Source organism: Neofelis nebulosa, chromosome 15 (genome assembly GCF_028018385.1).
Source record: "Neofelis nebulosa isolate mNeoNeb1 chromosome 15, mNeoNeb1.pri, whole genome shotgun sequence".
Classification (NCBI taxonomy): domain Eukaryota; kingdom Metazoa; phylum Chordata; class Mammalia; order Carnivora; family Felidae; genus Neofelis; species Neofelis nebulosa.
In genome coordinates, this window is record NC_080796.1 from 7,150,588 (window position 1) to 7,169,017 (window position 18,430).

The window sequence follows — 18,430 nt, forward strand, 5'->3', positions numbered from 1 at the left end:
GACTGACGCGGCCGGCCTCCTCCAAGGTCTCGTCACCCGTGGCAATCCTGGGCACTGAACTAGGCCCGTGGCCCCAGCACCCGTCCAGCCGCACATCGCGGCCACCGCTGCAAGAAAGGGCGCCTTCTGCCCGGCACCCTCCCAGCAGCCGCGAGGGCCCTGGGAGAAGCCTGGATGTCGCGCTGAACAGACCCCTGGGGTGGGGGGGGGGGGGGAAGGTGTTCTAGCCACCGTCACATGGATGCCCCACGGAGGAGAGTCACCGCCATGATCGCCAGCCCAGTAGGAGTATTTACAGTGAGACGCCTGTCCCTGAGGCTTGTCTACACCGCACATCCTCACCTGCTTTCCTGAGGGCCACCCTCAGGTCGTGGGTGTCGATGGCCCCCGAGTGGGTATGATCGGTTTCCCCACAAACCAACTAGAGCAGAAGAGAAACCAGGTAGAAAGAGCCTCTGGGGGCCCTGCCAGATCTACGCCCTCCACTCACGGCTTCCCTGACCCCCAAGAAGCTTCCGGAACAAAGGTGAGAGCTGGGCTGAGGGCCAGAGATGGCCCCTCTGCCCTCTGAACGGCAGGGCGTTCCTCGAAGGGCTCGGCACTGGCACCTCATTGCTGTCCCGGGCCCTCCTGAACCACATGTCCGGGTTCTGTGCTGGGTTTGACCGTGATCAGCATCTGTGCAGACTAGGGTGGGAAACAGACCAGGACTGAGTGCCTGGGGGGGCGAGGGGCCGGAAACAGGACTGAGAAGGGCACCCCCCCCAGGATGTCCCCCACCTGCAGGGGGGAGTGAGGGGCTGGAAACAGGACCTAGGAGGCCCCCCCGCAGGATATCCCCCACCTCGGGGGTGAGAGGCTGGAAACACAACCTAGGAGGTCCCCCCAGGACAGTCCCCACCTGGGGGGCAAGGGGTTGGAAACATGACCCAGGAGGCCCCCCCAGGACAGCCCCCACCCCAGAAGGGAAGACTCACCAGGTACCTCTGAATCTTCAGCCAGATCACCCTGAATTCTGCCAGCCCCAGGGTGCCCTTTCCATGGCTCGGGGCTCCGTAAAGGCCAACACGCCCACAGTCCACAGGACCACCTTATCTTGTGACCACAGTGACCGTCCTGTCCTAAGGCCTCAGTGAGCCACCCACGTGTGCAGGGAGCGGGGCCCCGGGGGATCACGGTGGGGAGGGTGGTGGGAAACCAATTCAAATGAAGATTAAAGAGTCAGGCACCCACTACGGCCCCCTCTGAGGTCAGGCACAGAGCAAAGGGCAGGTCATGAGCCCAAAGACCTTGGAGCAGCATCGCTAAGGAGCACCTAACACCCCGTCATGCTGGTTATTGAGAGCGCTGGGCTAGAGGCCCTGGAAAGTCACTTCCGGACTTAAATCTCCGTGACCTGTGATTGTAACAACTAGTCGGTTATCTCTGTGACTTGTGACTGGTAATCGTTACAACTAGTTGGCTAGAATGCCATATGTCAACAGAAAAGTCATCGGCAGTGCGTGTCAGCGCCTGGAAGGGGCTCGGAGCTTCCCCAGGGGCCACTGCTCAGCCCTGGGGGGACCTCTCTTCTGTGGACCACGCGCATTTACTGTGCGAGCGCTAACCCCTCTGTGGGACTGCTGCGCAAACCCGTCCCGAAGACTGAGGACCCGCCAAGCCTCCGCCTCCAAGAAAGGGCCTTGACCTCCACGCTCTGGAGGACGGCGGCCCCAGGCAAGGTTCCAGGAGGAGACGTTGGACCATTCTCCCTCTGCGCCTTCACGGATGCCGACGCTGTTCCTTCCACCTGGAACACCCTTCCCATTCCTTCCGAAAACTCCCACACGTCTTCAGTGTAAAGTGAGGTTACTTGAGGCCAGGAGAAAACAAACGTATTTTATCTCCTGCGATGATTCTAGACTAGCGGTGGTGGCCATGGGAGAGCTGTGTTACTGCAGGAGAGGGATGTGGAGGGGGAGGGGAGAGGAGGAGTGGAAGGAAGGGGGAAAGGTGGGGAGGGGAGGGGGAGGAGAGAAGAGGGGAGGAGGGGAGGGGAGAGGAGAAGGGAGGCAAGGGGGGGGGAGAAAGGTGAGAAGGGGAGGGGAGAGGAAGGGAGGGGGAGAGAAGGGGAGAGGCAAGGAGAGGAGGGAAGAGGAGGGGAGAGAGGTGAGACCGAGGAGGGGAGGGGGAAGGGAGGGGCAAGGAGGGGGAGGGAAAGGAAGGGTAGAGGAGGGGAAGGGAAAAGGAGAAAGGGAAGGAGGAGGGGGGAGAGGCAGGGAGTGGAGGGAACAGGAGAGAAGGGGGAGGCAAAGGGAGAGAGGAGAGGAGTGGAGGGGCAAGGAGGGGGAAGGAGGGGGAGAGGAAGGGAGGGGGAGGAGGAAAAGGAGGGGCTGATGGGAGGAGGAGGGGGAGGGGAGAAATGGGAGGGGAGAGGAGAGGGAGGGAGGAGGGGGGAGGGGCAGGAGGAGGAAGGGAGGGGGGAGGGATAGGATTAGGGTTAGGAAGGTGGGATTAACAGGAGAAAGGCACAGGTGCATTTGCTATCTCTGGATTCCACTGTGCCTCAGTGTCCTCACCTGTCACTTCCCACCTGTCAGTGTCCACCTGTCATTTCCCACCTGTCAGCATCCCCACCTGTCAGCATCCTCACCTGTCACTTCCCACCTGTCAGTGTCCCACCTGTCATTCCCACCTGTGAAGCGGAGAGAGTGGCGGGCTTACGGAGGAATGAGTGGGCAGGCGCACTCTTCCTTACTGCTCGCAGCCCACGGACATGCGCTCCGCCCCTTCTAGTCCCTTCCCTCCCTTCTCACTGGGAAAGGTCGGGAGTCGGGAGTCGTCAAACTCCAGGAAAAGGGAAACATCAAAGGATACGTCTGTCCATCAAGCTGATCATCTCCCTGCAAGTGTTGATGTCGAATCCCCCGAATTTTACGTCTGTTTCTAAACATTCGAATGGAGGGAGGGGGGCGGGAATCAGGATCTGGACGGTGGAGCGGACCTCTCCGAGCCCCGGGACTGTGGCAGGCCCGTCTCTGGTCCCCTCCCCCATCGAGCGGGAATGACACTAATAGGAACACTCGCCCCCAAGGCTGCTCGGGGATGAAGTGGGATAATGAGAGTTACCGTGAGTTCTCAGCAAAGCCGCCGCTGCGGGCGGCCCTGTTCTGTGCCCCGTGGCCTCGTCCTCGGAACGACCACCGCCCCCGCCCCCCCCGGCGAAACCACCGGCATCCCCGTTCTGTGGAGAGGGAAACTGAGGCCCAGAGAGGTTGAGTGCTTTGCTCAAGACCACCCGGAACGGCAGGGGCGAGCGGCCATACGGCGTTACAGGCACCTTGCTGGAACTGCGCCCGGGCCTCCACCTCGCCTGCACCCCGGGAGCCACAGAGGAAGGAGCCGAAGGCCCCGCAGGCATCCCCCCATCTCTCACCCCTTCCTCAGCAGAGGCAGAAGCCAGGCCTGGAGCATAGAGCGGACGGGGGGGGCGGGGGGGTGGCCGTCAGGCCGCTGCCCACGCCCTGATCGGCCCCAGCCGGTCTCCCCAGGGCTCCCCTCGCTGGGCCGCCGCCTCCCCTGCCCTCCGGGTTCTGCCCCCGCTCTGCCGGGTGCCGGCCCCTCCTCCACCCGCGGGAAGCCCCAGGCGGCTGACCCGGCCCCCCCCCACCCCCCCCCACCCCAGCCTAGCAGGAGTGAGGGAGGGACGGGACCAGGAGCTGACACGGACCCAGCCACACACCCAACGTCCAGCGTCCTCAAACCCCCAGAGCCACGCGGCCTCCGTGGTGCCATGTGCTTCCGTCACCCGTCCACACCTACATGCACGATGCGACGTGGCTTTCCACGTGATGTGATTGCTGGGGCCTCACACCCACCAAGGGACAGAGCTAGGGTTGGACACCTAACGAGGTCTGACCCCAAGGGTCACTCCTCCAGCCGTCCAGGAAAGGGCACACACCGGAGCCAGAGGGGAGGTTCGTTCGTCCTTTAAAGCTCACCCGGGGACGGGCCTCGGGCAGGGGACACACGAGGTGCCGAGAAGGGCGCTGGGCTGCGGTGGCTGTGTGACCTCAGCCGCGTCTCCTCCCCTGGTGACGTGTGGCGTCACCGTGTGCAGCCCGCAGCCCCACCACCCGGGCCCTGGCTCGGCTCCCGGGGACAAGGGCAGTGCTCCCAAAGCCCCCCGGGGCGCCCGCGCTAAGACCCCACCTCCCTCTGCCTGCCAGAAAAGGGAGGGCTATTGAGAGCCTGTGTCCAGACCTCGGCCTGTCCCTCTGGAGGCCCCTCAGCCAGCACAGCAGGGACAGCGACCAGCACGGCCCCACCAGCAGGGGAGGGGAGACAGGCTGTTTTGTTCACTGTTCTCTGCGTTCTCAATAAGATACGATCCCTCCGGGGCCACGGCAACGAGGCCCCGTCAGTAAAATACTGGTCCGAGCGACCGTCGAAAACGTGAATGGACCCATTCTTACACTGGCAGCCTGAATGGCTATGCAAAGGGAGTGTAGGCAGGCTTCATTTCCTGCAAAGGCTTCCTCTGTATTTTCTTCTATTCCACTCTTCGCTCTAAAAAGTAGGGGTGCTTGGGGGGCCTCAGTCGGTTGAGTGTCCGACTTCGGCTCAGGTCATGATCTCACAGTTCATGAGTTCCAGCCCCGTGTCGGGTTCTGTGCCAACAGCTTGGAGCCTGTATCCTGCTTGGGATTCTGGGTCTCCCTCTCTCTCTGCCCCTCCCCCCACTCTCTCCCTCTCTCTCTCTCTCTCTCTCTCTCTCTCAAAAATAAAATATAAAAGCATTTAAAAAAATTTTTTAAGTGCTCCTGGACTTCCCCGGGGGGTGGAGAATATTGTTTTTCTCCTCCTGTTAAGGACGGAACGTCTGTGCCCCCAAATCCTTGTGTTGGAGCCTGAGCCCCAGTATGATGCTAACAGCAGGTGCGCCTGTGGGAGGTGACCAGGCCATGAGGGTGGAGCCACCCTCTGGGCTCACAGGGACTCTAGGGGACAAAGGCTGAGGTGGCCTGAGTTCTTGGACACCCCTGCCTGTCTGGGAGGTCGTGGGGCCCCGCTCACCTTCCCCGCAAGCTTCCCCAGCAGGCTCCCGGGCTGGCTGTCCTCCTGGTCCACCTCCCGGGGGGTGCGGCTGGCGGGAAGCACGACCAGGGTTAGGCCGGGGTCGCTGGGAGAGTGAAGACCCCACTTCCCTCGCTGCCTGTTCCTACCGCACACGCGCCACGGGCAGGCACGTCCCCTCTCCGCTGTGGGGAGTGATCCCACCAGCCCTGAATTTCCAGTCTCAGTCCTGAGTTGCTCTCAGAGAAGGACAGAAACACCGACAGCAGAGAATCTCCATGCGTCCAGCAGGCTCTCAAGCAGCCACGGGACCAGAGACTGGCTGAGGTCACAGCCCAGTGGGAAGACGGGAGTTCAAACACCACAGGGGTCGCTCGGTGGTTTCCGGCTCAGGCTCCGAGCCCCCTTCCCTCCTCCCTCTGTTGTTAAATGACTGGGCCTGTGGGGCGGTGGCGGGGGGGAGGGGGGGGCGGTCAGAGAAGCACACGCGAGCTGGTGTGTGTCAACGTCCCATGACAATGACCGATCATTCCACGAACGGGTCTGTCCAGAGACTTTCCAGCCTGACACGGGCTCTCCCCCAACCGTCACACGCGTCCCAGATGTCTCCAGGAGTTTCCAGAAAGCCAAGTCGGTGTTCTAGAACCACCACTCGGAAAAGCACGAACCAACGCCGTGCTGGCTGACGACGCTGTCCCTCGATGGCCACGGGCTGTGTGCCAGCATCTCGTTCACCACTCATGGCCGGCCTCACCCCTGCCCACACTTTATCTGCTTTACCACACTTTACCCACGCAGAAACCGTGGTCAGCGTGTCACCCAACAGGCCAAGACCACACCTAAATCCCAAGTGTTTGTTCGCCCCACTCCAGGCGGACAGTCGGGCTCTCGAACATCCGACTGTCATGACTGGAGGGAGGAGAAGGGAAGTCCTTGAAGGCAAGGACTGTCCCTGTCTTCTGTAAGTCCTGAGTCCCCTGCAGACGTGATCCCCGTGTGCGTGTGCGTCGGGGGCCCTGGGATCCTGGGAGCCCTTCACGGCTCCGTGGGACCTCAGGAGGGAAGGCTAGGCCCCAGGCCTGGGGGCTCCTGGTTCACAAAGGGTGGGAGCCCCAGACCTCGTGCAGAAGGCCGGGGGCAGCAGCGAGCACCTGGGACCGGAAGAGTCTTGCGTTGTTTTGTGCTTCAGAAAACCCCAAGACCACGGGAGTGGGCCGCGGGGAGCCCCCACAGTCTCTGGGCTGAATTCCCACCCACCTGATGCAGGGGGGTGTAGGGCCAGGACTAAGTGATTTAACAGGAACCAAAAAGGGTGAAAGTGAAGGATGGGTCCAACCACCTGAATTGCGGGCTCCGACCCGCTCCCTCCATGCGGGCACACCGGCCTCTCGGACCCCCTGGGACGGCAGCAAGAGAGGCGGTGGGGGGCTGGGGAGAGGTCCACCAGGAGGCTGGGCTGCTGCTGCAGGTGGGGCCCGGGCAGCTCCGGTGACCGAGAGCCGCCAGCCGGGAAAGCGCCTCGGGGCAGGTGCGGTGGCTGAGCCCAGAGTTCAAATAGAAGGATGGCATTGATCGAGCGAAGCCCCGGCTTCTCCTCCCCCTGCAGAAACACGAGCTCACAAACTCGACAGGTGCCGGCGACAGAGCACGTCTGCCCCCTTCGGTCCAAGACCCAAACCCACAGCCGCGGGGCACCCGTGCGCGTCTGCAGACATCCCAGCCGCGGGGCAGACGGCGGCGGTGCCCCGGAGGCCGTCCCTCCCACCCCGAGTGCCCGGGACACGGACAGTATGACCCCTCACGGAGCAGCCCCTCCGCGTGCTGCCCCCACATACACCGCGGGAGAAAAGGGACAGTACACGGAGGATGGGGTGAGGACGGAGGGTAAAGGGAGTGGCCTGTGTCTGGCGTTTCTGGATGAGCTCTCCTTCAGCGGCTTCATTCACTCCCACCATCTGTCCCTGAAAGCCTGGGGTCTATCTCCCGCCCACCGCCTTCTCTGCCCTGCACAAAATGGCCCAGGCTGTTCTGTCTGAGGGTCCCGCCCACTGCACATGGGGGACATACGGCCCGGTCCCCCCCCCCACGAGGGAGGGAGGTGCCACCAAACCTGGGTCCCACTGATGCCGCCTGGTCTTTGGCAGGAGGGGCCAGAACCTAGGAAATGTTGTGGCCCTGATGAATAAAAGGTTATGATCCTTAACATATAAAGAACATTTACAAATCAACAAGAAAGCCTCACGAGCCAGAGCTCGGTGTTCCGAGAGATTCCTACCTCCTGTGGGTTTCCAGCTACCACATCTCCCGTCTCCCTGAAACACAAAAGGAGGAAAAACAAATACCAGTAAGTGAAACGCACTGCTGACAGCCAAGTTCTTTCAGGAAGTATTTCACTTTTCTGCAGGATGGGCTTCCCACCCAAGACCTTCAGACCCCAGCTCTGTGAATCCTATAGTCGCTGTCTCTGGGCAAGGAGCCGGCAAGCCCACAGCCGTGTGCACCTGCAACCATGTATGTGGTGTGTGGTGTGGTGTGTGTGTGTGTGGGGGGGGGATATATTTGTATGTGTATGTGTGTGCATATGTGTATATGTGTGTGCATATGCATGTGTGTGTGTATGTATGTGTGTGCACGTGGGGGGGTATATATATGTCCATGCATGCGTGTGTATGTGTATATACAGGTGCGTATATGTGTGTATGTGTGTGCACATGCATATGTATGTGTGTATACGCGTGTGCATGGGTGTGCACGTCCGTGTGTGTGCATGTGTGTGCATGTGTATATATTTGTGTGTATATGTGTATATGTATGTGAGTGTGTGTGTGCGCACATGTGGGGGTATCTGTGTGTGTATATACGTGTGTGTGCATATGCATGTGTGTATGTATGTGTGTGCACCGTGGGGGTATACATATGCGCATGCATGTGTGTGCATATGTATATACATGTGCGTGTATGTGTGTCTGTATGTGCACATGCATATGTATGTGTGTTTACGTGTGTGTGTGCATGTGTGTGCAGGTATGTGTGTGCCCGTCTGTGTGTGCACATGTGTGTGTACACATGTGGGGTGTGCTGTGTATATACATGTGTGTATGTTAGTGTGTGCATGAGTGTACATGCATGCACGTGTAGGGGGTGGAGGAGGCCGTGCTCCCTCCGGCTCCCACTCTCTGGGCCCAGGGGCCTCTCTGCTGAAGGAACCCCTGGGCCCAGATGTTACTGGCGCCCCTTCTCTCCGGCCTTGACCATCTTTAAGCAAACAGTCTATGGGGTGTATATACCCTGTAGACCGCGTAAAGGGCCCGGGGAACAGGGAGTTTGCAGAGTCCTCTGGGACCAGTGGAGGTGAGCCAGGCTGTCACCTGTCAGCCCTGTGCGCCCCCGCCCGGGAACCCCGCCCGCCCGGCATCACGGAGGGACAGGACGCGCACGGGGCTGTGGCCTTGCCCTGCGAGAACACCCTCAGGCAGAAGTCGCCATCCTGGAAGGGCCGCACCAGCAGGTTCCCCCGGGGGCAGCTGCAGTCAGAGCCGGCCGTGGGCTGGCGGCCCAGGAAGAAGTCCCGGACCGGGGGCGCGTCGGCTGGACTCTGCTGTTGCACAAAGCGGGGCAGGGTCAGCGTGCGGAGAATCGGGGAGCATCGTGGGGGACGGGGCTCGAGAGTTTGGTCGCCTGGTCTGGTCTGGGGACCTGGGGATGGCTGACCCGAGGAGTGGCAGGCCCGGACTCTGCTGGGGACTCACCCGTGTCGGTCCCCACATGTATTTAGGGCCCCGTCTGAGGGTCCGCCTTGCTGGGGCCTCGGTGCAGACCCCTGCCCCTCCCTGGAGAAGCACGGCGGGGTCTCCAGGGTGCACCGCGCTTCCCGCTGGGGATCTGACCTCGCAAACCACCCACCGCCCGTCCCACTGACCCTTCTCTGTGGCTGTAACTGGGCAGTGCTGGGCCCCAGCTCAGGCCTGGCCCCGGAGGCGCTTAAATCCTGCTTGGCGAACAGAAGCAGCCAAGAGGGCCTGCTGGCCTGGGGGAAACCGTCTTGCAAGCTGACGGGGTGGGGGTGGGGCGAGCTGCCAGTTCCACCCCCAGGCCCAGCACGGTGCCCCCGGTGACCCGGTGACCCGTCTATGTGTGGTGGGAGGGGCTGGTGTGTGTCGCAGGCTAATTAGTGGCCGCAGGTGCCGCCGCTGGGACCGCTGGGACCGCTGTGATTCAGCCTCCGCGCTTGGTGTCTTCACGCCTGCACGTGACGCTGCAGGGCTGCGACCTTCTATGTGACCCGGCCCTGCAGCGCCCACCCCAGCGGGGACAGTGTCCACCCACAGTCGCCAGACCCTCTTTGGATCACAGGTCTGCGAAGCGGGGGTGGAAAGCAGGGCCACCTGCCCCCTACTGCCCGGTCAGGACTCCACAGGGATCCCCAGGCAGGCCCTGCCGACCTGGGTCCGAGGTCAACGGCGCTCTTAGGAGCCCCCCGCCCCCGTGAACTCTCATATTCTGGGCCAGAGAACCCTAGGGGTGCAGCCAGCAGGGCCACAGCCAAGGGCAGAGCGTCATTGTCGCCGTCCCTGATGACGGCAGTGGGGGGAGCAGGGCACCAGCAGTAAAGCCGACTTGGGGACTCACTCTTTCAGAGTGTGTCAGGAAGGGGACACACGGTCCTAGAGCCAGTGGGGCAGGTACAGAGCCCACGGCCTCTGAACTGGAGGACACTGAGGCAACAGGGGCCCCTCTGTCCTTCCAGGGGCCCCAGACAGGTGTGTGCCACCGGGTCCCTGGACCACACGTGCCATCAAGGCGTGGCCCAGCGACAGTGCACGTCAATGGCGGGTGGGCCCAGGGTGGCAGGAGCGTCCCTGGGGACGTGTCAGAAGTGCACGGTCTCAGCCTGCCCCAGATCTGCAGCAGGAACTCTGGGGCGGCCTCGTGTTCACAACCCCGGGGGCCCCGAGGAGCCCGCACTTGCAGAGTGAGGGATCCATGAAGAGCGAGGGATCCATGGTGACTGTGGAGGGCCCCGGGATGCACACTGTGCGTTCGAGTGACCTCTCTCTCTCTCTCTCATGAAGGGGACGTGTCTGATGGAAACCAGCGTCCCCAGACCTGACACAGATTTGGATTTAGTTACTTCCTCGTGGGAACAGCTCTGGGCTCCCCACCTTGCATTGGTTCTGCGTGACGCCCACAACCACTGACCCGTGTCTGGGAGCCAGCAGGCAGGCGGACCTGGCCGGTGTCTGTGGCCTTGGACCGAGGCACGGGCTGGGGCCTGAGAAGCCGGCCCGGCTCACGGCCCCAGGAAAGTGGGGGTGCGATGCAGTGGGAAAACGCACCTCCATGTGACCCCGAGGGCCCCCAGACGGAGCCATGGTTCTCAAGCTCGGCTGCATGCTGGGGTCACCGCGTAGGTGGTCTGGGGTGCGCCTGGATGTGACGATTTTTTACAGCTGCCCAGGGGTGGCCGAGGGCAGCCAAGGACGGGCTCACGGGAGAGGCCGGAAGGAAGGGGCCGGACTTCGTGGAGCCAGGCCCGGCCCCTCCCCGGAGGTGCTGTCTGTCTGGGGCTCTGCCTGCGGCCGGCCCAACGCACGGGGAGCTGGGGGATCCCTGATGTGAGGGTGACAGCGATGTTGTGTCACTGAGGACGCGCAGGAAAAGCCGGGAGCCAAAGAGATAAAGTTGGTGCCTCTTCCTCTTATCAGCGATCAGGGTACTCATTTTGCCGGCTAGATAAGGAGGTGCCCTCGGTAATCACCTGGTTCAGATCAGGTCACCGGCACACAGGGGCAAAGGTCACCACTGCCCCCGCCCCCCGCCCGCCCTCCTCGGGGGCAGGGCGGGAGCCGACCTGGTCTTTGCCACCTGCCAGGGTCAGCAGCTCTTGGGATGGTGTGGGAGGAAGACGCCTCTGCAGGTGCTTGCTTACCTCTTTGGGGACCTGCAGGGCAGAAGAAGAGGGCAGGTCACCCGCCGGAGCAGGGCCCCCCTCCGTGCCTCGTGGTCCTCCCCACAACTTGCAGACAGACTGCATTTCTGACGCTGCAAAGTCGCTGATGGGAAGGCCGTCTGGACTACCAAACCCCAGAAATCCGAAGGGGGAAAGCCTCTAGGTTTTTACTTTGTGTTCTGATTGAAAAATCTGCCAGGACCCCACGTCCCTCAGGACTGACACCCCAGGGACCAAGACCCCACGTCCCTCACTCAGGACTGACACCCCGGGGACCAGGACCCCACGTCCCTCACTCAGGACTGACACCCCGGGGGCCAGGACCCACGTCCCTCAGGACTGACACCCCGGGGACCAGGACCCCATGTCCCTCACTCAGGACTGACACCCCGGGGACCAGGACCCCACGTCCCTCAGGACTGACACCCCAGGGACCAGGACCCCACGTCCCTCAGGACTGACACCCCGGGGGCCAGGACCCACGTCCCTCAGGACTGACACCCCGGGGACCAGGACCCCACGTCCCTCACTCAGGACTGACACCCCGGGGACCAGGACCCCACGTCCCTCAGGACTGACACCCCGGGGGCCAGGACCCACGTCCCTCAGGACTGATACCCCAGGGGCCGGGACCCCACGTCCCTCACTCAGGACTGACACCCTGGAGGCAGGGACCCCACGTCCCTCAGGACTGACACCCCAGGGACCAGGACCCCACGTCCCTCACTCAGGACTGACACCCCGGGGACCAGGACCCCACGTCCCTCAGGACTGACACCCCGGGGACCAAGACCCCACGTCCCTCACTCAGGACTGACACCCCGGGGACCAGGACCCCACGTCCCTCAGGACTGACACCCCGGGGGCCAGGACCCACGTCCCTCAGGACTGACACCCCGGGGACCAGGACCCCACATCCCTCACTCAGGACTGACACCCCGGGGACCAGGACCCCACGTCCCTCAGGACTGACACCCCAGGGACCAGGACCCCACGTCCCTCAGGACTGACACCCCGGGGGCCAGGACCCACGTCCCTCAGGACTGACACCCCGGGGACCAGGACCCCACGTCCCTCACTCAGGACTGACACCCCGGGGACCAGGACCCCACGTCCCTCAGGACTGACACCCCGGGGGCCAGGACCCACGTCCCTCAGGACTGATACCCCAGGGGCCGGGACCCCACGTCCCTCACTCAGGACTGACACCCTGGAGGCAGGGACCCCACGTCCCTCAGGACTGACACCCCAGGGACCAGGACCCCACGTCCCTCACTCAGGACTGACATCCCAGGGGCAGATGATATCTCACAGACTGGCACGGAGAGCACAGACCAGGAAAGCAAGGCCCATGGAAGGAGAGGGATGGTCACCTTAGAGATGCAGGATCCTGGGTACAAATGACAGGCCTGCCTGGCCTGAGCCTGTTGTCACAGCAGAAAGGTAACAGGGGACAGAGGGAACAGACACCTGGGCTCTTTAGCCTTCGGGGTGTCAGGGCTGCTTCCCAAACAGTGTCAGCTTTCAAACTACACAGGTCTCCAGATTGCACACGCACAGAGCTTTCCAAGTCAGTTATACATGCTCCCTACATCAGATGCTCCCTACAACATTAGGTGCTCCCCATAACACCAGGTGCTCCCTACAACATCAGGTACTCCCCATAACATCAGATGCTCCCTACATCCTCAGGTTCTCCCCACAACCCCAAGTGCTCCTGACAACCTCACGTGCTCCCTACACTCCCAGGTACTCCCTACATCCCTAGATGCTTCCCACAACCCCAGAGGCTCCCCACAACATCAGATGCTCCCTACAATGTCAGGTTCTCCCCACAACTCCAGGTGCTCCCCATAACATCAGGTGTTCCCTACATCTTCAGGTTCTCCCCACAACCCCAAGTGCTCCTGACAACCCCATGTGCTCCCTACACCCCCAGGTACTCCCTACATCCCCAAATGCTCCCCACAACCCCAGGTGCTCCCCACAACATCAGATGCTCCCTACAACATCAGATGCTCCCCGCAGCCCTAGGTGCTCCCCACGACCAGTGACACTTGATACCTGACTGGACGACACTTCGATCCTCTTGTAGGGATGAAATCTCAACCCAGTTCATCTGTAGTCACTGGGCCGCACCAGAGGGGTGACCCACCTGACAGACCCCAACTGTCCCCCAAAGGAAGGTGACCCAGCCTGAACCGATCCGCCCCTCCCTGGAACTCCCCTATCCCACCCTGTGCCTGTAACCAGGGCTCCTCCCTCCTTGCCAAATGGGACGCTGCCCGATTCACAAGTCACTGAACAAAGCCAGTATGGTCTTTAATGTTCACTCAGCTGAATTTGGGGTTTTAATGGCTCCTGAGAGCATAACAGTGTCCCAGCCGCCAGCACAGCACCGGCACAAAGCAGACACTCACTAAAGCACGTGGAATTGACACACATTCGTAAACGCCTTCTCGATTTTCATCCCTGCAGAAAAGGAGTCCGGTCTGGGGCTCTGCACGCTGTAGGTTTGGGAGGGGGGGACGGTCTGGGGCTCTGCACGCTCTAGGTGGGGGGGGACGGGCCAAGCTGGGGTGGCACTGGGGCTGTTTACCGGACATTCTGTTCTCCTGCCATCAACCCACCGGCCACTTTCCACGGGCACGCTTCCGCCATAGAAGACGCACACATACCACACCCTGAACTGCAAAGCCTCACGTTCTAAAGCAGGAGGAAGAAAGGGGCCGGGGGTGGTCGGAGCTCAGCAGTGGGCTTCCTTTCTCGTGTGTCAATTTATTCTGAGGTGTCGGGCCTCCCGCCGGCTCGTGTTCTTCCGGACTGAAATTGCGTTTTTCCCAAGAAATTCATTCTTAACAAAATTACAAAAAAAACAACCACCAGGAACCCCTCCGGAATTTGCGGCAAGGAGTCTTTGCCTGTGTAAAAAGGCGGCTTCTGATTCGTTCCCAGCGACGCCTTGCTTTAACGTGTCCCTGAGGCCGTGGAGTCACAGAGGGTGGTTTCCGGTGCAAACCGGAGCAGGGCACCGCCTGACACAGAGGGTGTCCCTAACCCAGAGACAGGACCAAATGTGGCCAGGTGGCTGCCCTCACCCCGGCCATGCCTGTGGGTTCTAAGAAGGGTCTCAAGGTTGCCCAGCACGGGAGGAAAGGTGTGTCTGGCTCCCACATCCAGCCTCCCTCCCCCCACTCAAGTGCCTCATGCCCCATGTTCTTGGCTCCGGTCCCCTGAGAAGCCTGTACTTGGAAAGTCCAAAAGTGCATTAACACTGAGCCCTTGATAACCAGCAAACTTTAAGGAATTACACATCTCGACGTTAACAGCAGAGGTGTAAGCCATAGGAATGAATCTCTAATGGTGGAATTCAAGCCTCAGTAGAGGCATTTAGGGGAGCAAGAAGAGTGCTTGATGAGAAATATCCAAGTGATAGGAAAGATGCACCCCAATTACTGGCCAAAACATCCCAAGCAAAGACCCCCCCCAGTGTGGAATGAAGGATGGCCCAGCTCCGGAAGTACCTTGTAGACACTGAGGCCGATGCTGAGCAGGCCCTGTCCTGTCCTCTCCCGTTGCCTGCGATTCTTCTGCAGCAGACCCAGCAGCACCGTGCAGCGGGGCTCGCCGAGCCCCCCTCCTGGCCATCATCCACCTTGTCCGGATGGATTTTGAACTGGGGATTGGTCCAGTGAGTGGCTGGAAGTCACCGGGAGATGGTGGCAGGGGAGGAGGGGAAGGATACAAGGGAAGGGCTGGGTCATCGCAGAGAACGGCAGCCGCGTGTAGGCAGGTGTCCGCCAGCCGTCTTCTCGGGGTGCTCAGCCTTCCCCTCCCTCCCCTCCCCCTCCCACGCAGCAGCAGACACATCCCGTGACATCGGGAAACCTGGCACGGGGGCATCTGAGCCACCGGGGGCCCAGACATGCTGGACTGGGAATATTTGAGGTCCGATGGCCCCGGGGCCACACCAGGACTCTGGCAAGTAACCTCCGTGCCTTCCCCGGGGAATCGGTTAACACCCCGTGTTCTCAGCTCCTGGCCTGTGGAGACAGGCCCACCTCCTTGAGGAAGGAGGTTTGGGGGGAGGAGTCACGCCCCAGGACAGGCTATAGAGACAACCTGTCTGATGGGCATCTGTCCATTCGCAGAGGGGGCCCCTGCCCCAGATCACGGCCAGAAGCAGCTCGGGGGGCTGACCGTCCATCCCCTGGCCGGGGCCTCCCTACGTGGCCGGGGTCACGCTCTCGCTCGATGGCGCAGGAGGGGTAACGGTCGGCAGCTAAGAAGCACACCCGCGGCACCACCCACGGGTATTTGGAAAGACCGCTTCACTTCCGACTTGACCCTTAAAACTCTCTCAGCGCGCGACTACACAAGTCAAGGCACAGAGAGGTCAGATGGGTCGTCCAAGGGCACACAGCGTTCCGTGACAGAGTAAAGTGGGAGAGCGCAACCGAAGAGGGGCCCTACGGGCATCTCCACGCGGGGCCTCAAGCACTTTACCCAGGCGGCACCCTGGGGGGGAGGGGACGGTGGGGGGCTCTCACATCCTCTGGGGAAGGGCCCTGGGGGGAGGGGACCATGGGGGGGGGGGCTGGGCCCTGGGTGGGGAGGGGAAGGGGAGGCTCTCACATCCTCTGGGGAAGGGCCCTGGTGGGGGGAGGGGATGGGGGCTCTCATATCCTCTGGGGAAGGGCCCTGGGGGGAGGGGACGGTGGGGGGGCTGGGCCCTGGGGGGAGGGGAAGGGGAGACTCTCACATCCTCTGGGAAGGGCCCTGGGGGGAGAAGACGGGGGTGGGGGGTGAGGAGGGGAGGCTCTCACATCCTCTGGGGAAGGGCCCTGGTGGGGGGAGGGGATGGGGGCTCTCATATCCTCTGGGGAAGGGCCCTGGGGGGAGGGGACGGTGGGGGGGCTGGGCCCTGGGGGGGAGGGGAAGGGGAGACTCTCATATCCTCTGGGGAAGAGCCTTCGGGGGGAGGGGAGAGTGGGGGGGGGGGCTGGGCCCTGGTGGGGGAGGGGAAGGGGGGCTCTCACATCCTCTGGGGAAGGGCCCTGGTGGGGGGAGGGGATGGGGGCTCTCATATCCTCTGGGGAAGGGCCCTGGGGGGAGGGGACGGTGGGGGGGCTGGGCTCCGGGGGGGAGGGGATGGGGAGACTCTCATATCCTCTGGGGAAGAGCCTTCAGGGGGAGGGGAGAGTGGGGGTCTCTCACATCCTCTGGGGAAGGGCCCTGGGGGGAGGGGACCATGGGGGGGGGGCTGGGCCCTGGGTGGGGAGGGGAAGGGGGGGCTCTCACATCCTCTGGGGAAGGGCCTTTCGGGGGGAGGGGACAGTGGGGGGGGGGCTGGGCCCTGGTGGGGGAGGGGAAGGGGGGCTCTCACATCCTCTGGGAAGGGCCCTGGGAGGGGAGGGGATGGGGTCTCTCACATCCTCTGGGGAAGGGCCCTGGGGGGAGGGGACCATGGGGGGGAGCTGGGCCCTGGGTGGGGAGGGGAAGGGGAGGCTCTCACATCCTCTGGGGAAGGGCCCTGGAGGGGGTGGGGATGGGGGCTCTCATATCCTCTGGGGAAGGGCCCTGGGGGGAGGGGACGGTGGGGGGGCTGGGCCCTGGGTGGGGAGGGGAAGGGGAGGTTCTCACATCCTCTGGGGAAGGGCCTTCGGGGGGAGGGGACAGTGGGGGGGGGCTGGGCCCTGGGTGGGGAGGGGAAGGGGAGGCTCTCACATCCTCTGGGAAGGGCCCTGGGAGGGGAGGGGATGGGGGCTCTCATATCCTCTGGGGAAGGGCCCTGGGGGGAGGGGACGGTGGGGGGACTGGACCTTGGGTGGGGGAGGGGAAGGGGGGGCTCTCACATCCTCTGGGAAGGGCCCTGGCGGGGAGGGGATGGGGGGGCTCTCACATCCTTCTGGGAAGGGCCCAACTGGACGAAATGACACGGCCCACGCAGGGGACCAAGAACCATGGATTATCAGTGGTGATATTACGTACTCGACCCCGCCTTCCCAATCCCCACGTCAGGACTGTTTATTTAGGGCACAAGTGTGTGGATTTCAAAGGCAAACCCCTGTGGCTTCAGGAAGCCATCGCAGAAGGGCGGGAAGGATGCGGAGGTGACCGGGATTGCGTGCAGAGACCTCTGTCCGCCATGGCTCTGAGCCCCTAAGTGATCCTTGCAAATCTCCCGGCATTCTCTGAGAGCTTGCTAATGGCGAGCATATTTAATTTCTCCCAAATGCAACCTTACCGCAATCCCTCCATTTTCTGCTCACTCCTTAACGGAACCGGAGGAACAGAATGGGCCGTAAAAATACTACACCCCGTTCACGGAACACTACCCAGTTTACAAAGCGCCTTCCGAGGTGGGTGTTCTCACTGTACCAAACGACGCTCCCAGGGCCCGGCACCTGTTCAGCCAGGTGGGCGCCCGCTGTCTCTGCCGCCAGAGTGGGGCTTTGGGTCTGGGAGGGGGGTGACGAAGGAGGAGACGTGGCCTGCACGCACGCGGGACTTTATTACGGGGCCGCGTGCACAGCACGACACAGCCCTGGCCCAGCTCTGCCTGGGGGGGCCGATGGTCTCCACCAGCCGGTGGGGCCGCAGGCCTCAGAGCAGGGAGGGCGGGGAACCGGGCAGGGGTGGGTGGGGCTCCGGGGGGGGAGGGGTGCAGCCAGTGGGCTTTGCTTTCCTCCACTTCTCCTTAGAGACGTGCGGTGGGTCTCTCAGTGCGCCCGTGTGTCGGTGCCGCCCTGGGAGCCAAGAGGGCCCCCACCCGCAGCAGGACGAGGGCCCGGGGGTGCAGATGTGGGTGGTTGTACCGGGCTGTCCCCAGCGGGGTGGGGCTCCGGTGGCCCCGGGAGAGGGCGGAGGGGCCGTCCGGACCCCCAGGCTCAGGCCCCTCCGCCTCCGTGTCCGCTGCCCGCCCAGGCGCACACGCACCCTGGGGGACGCGGCAGACGTTCTCGGAGTCGGGAGGCTGTCCGCCAGGGGCCGGGAGGAGCCCAAGGAAAGGGCAGGGGGCCTTGGCACTGGGGGCCAAGGGCACATTAAACAAGAAGAAGCAGGCCCTTGGGGGGCGGGGGCGGTGGGGGGCCTGAGGACACCCTGAACACGCAGAAGCTGAGGGACGGTGTTAGCTGGGCTCAGGCCTCCGGTGGGGGGCTGCCGGGGCCCCCAAGCCCAGGGAGACGCGGGGCCTGTGCCGGGAGCCAGCCCTGGGAGGGCGCACCAGAAGGGCCCGGGCCCCCTCGGCCCTCTGCCTCACCTGGGAAGCTCGGGCAGCCCCCGGCGGTGGGGCCCCGCGTCCAGCGGCCATTGAACAGGACCAGGTTCCATTTGTGCAGCTGGTCACCGCTCAGGGAGTCCGGGGACAAGCTGCAGATCTGCAGCCGGGAGAACTGCCTCGAGAAATCCGAAAATGACATC

The 18,430-nt window shown here is 62.8% G+C and overlaps 1 protein-coding gene across 1 annotated transcript in view; it reads right to left on the reverse strand.

Moving 5' to 3' along the window:
• Nucleotides 1-269: 269 nt before the first annotated feature.
• Nucleotides 270-18,430, reverse strand: part of LOC131496467 (calpain-8-like) — a 41,923-nt gene continuing 23,762 nt past the window's right edge. The window contains 13 exon segments of the mRNA XM_058702026.1: nucleotides 270-421; nucleotides 978-1,051; nucleotides 2,857-2,925; nucleotides 3,109-3,223; nucleotides 5,056-5,125; nucleotides 6,441-6,655; nucleotides 7,298-7,367; nucleotides 8,493-8,653; nucleotides 10,907-10,996; nucleotides 13,605-13,711; nucleotides 14,466-14,642; nucleotides 14,645-14,704; nucleotides 18,270-18,430. Coding sequence (XP_058558009.1) covers nucleotides 293-421; nucleotides 978-1,051; nucleotides 2,857-2,925; nucleotides 3,109-3,223; nucleotides 5,056-5,125; nucleotides 6,441-6,655; nucleotides 7,298-7,367; nucleotides 8,493-8,653; nucleotides 10,907-10,996; nucleotides 13,605-13,711; nucleotides 14,466-14,642; nucleotides 14,645-14,704; nucleotides 18,270-18,430 — 1,498 coding nt within the window. The 3' untranslated portion in view covers nucleotides 270-292.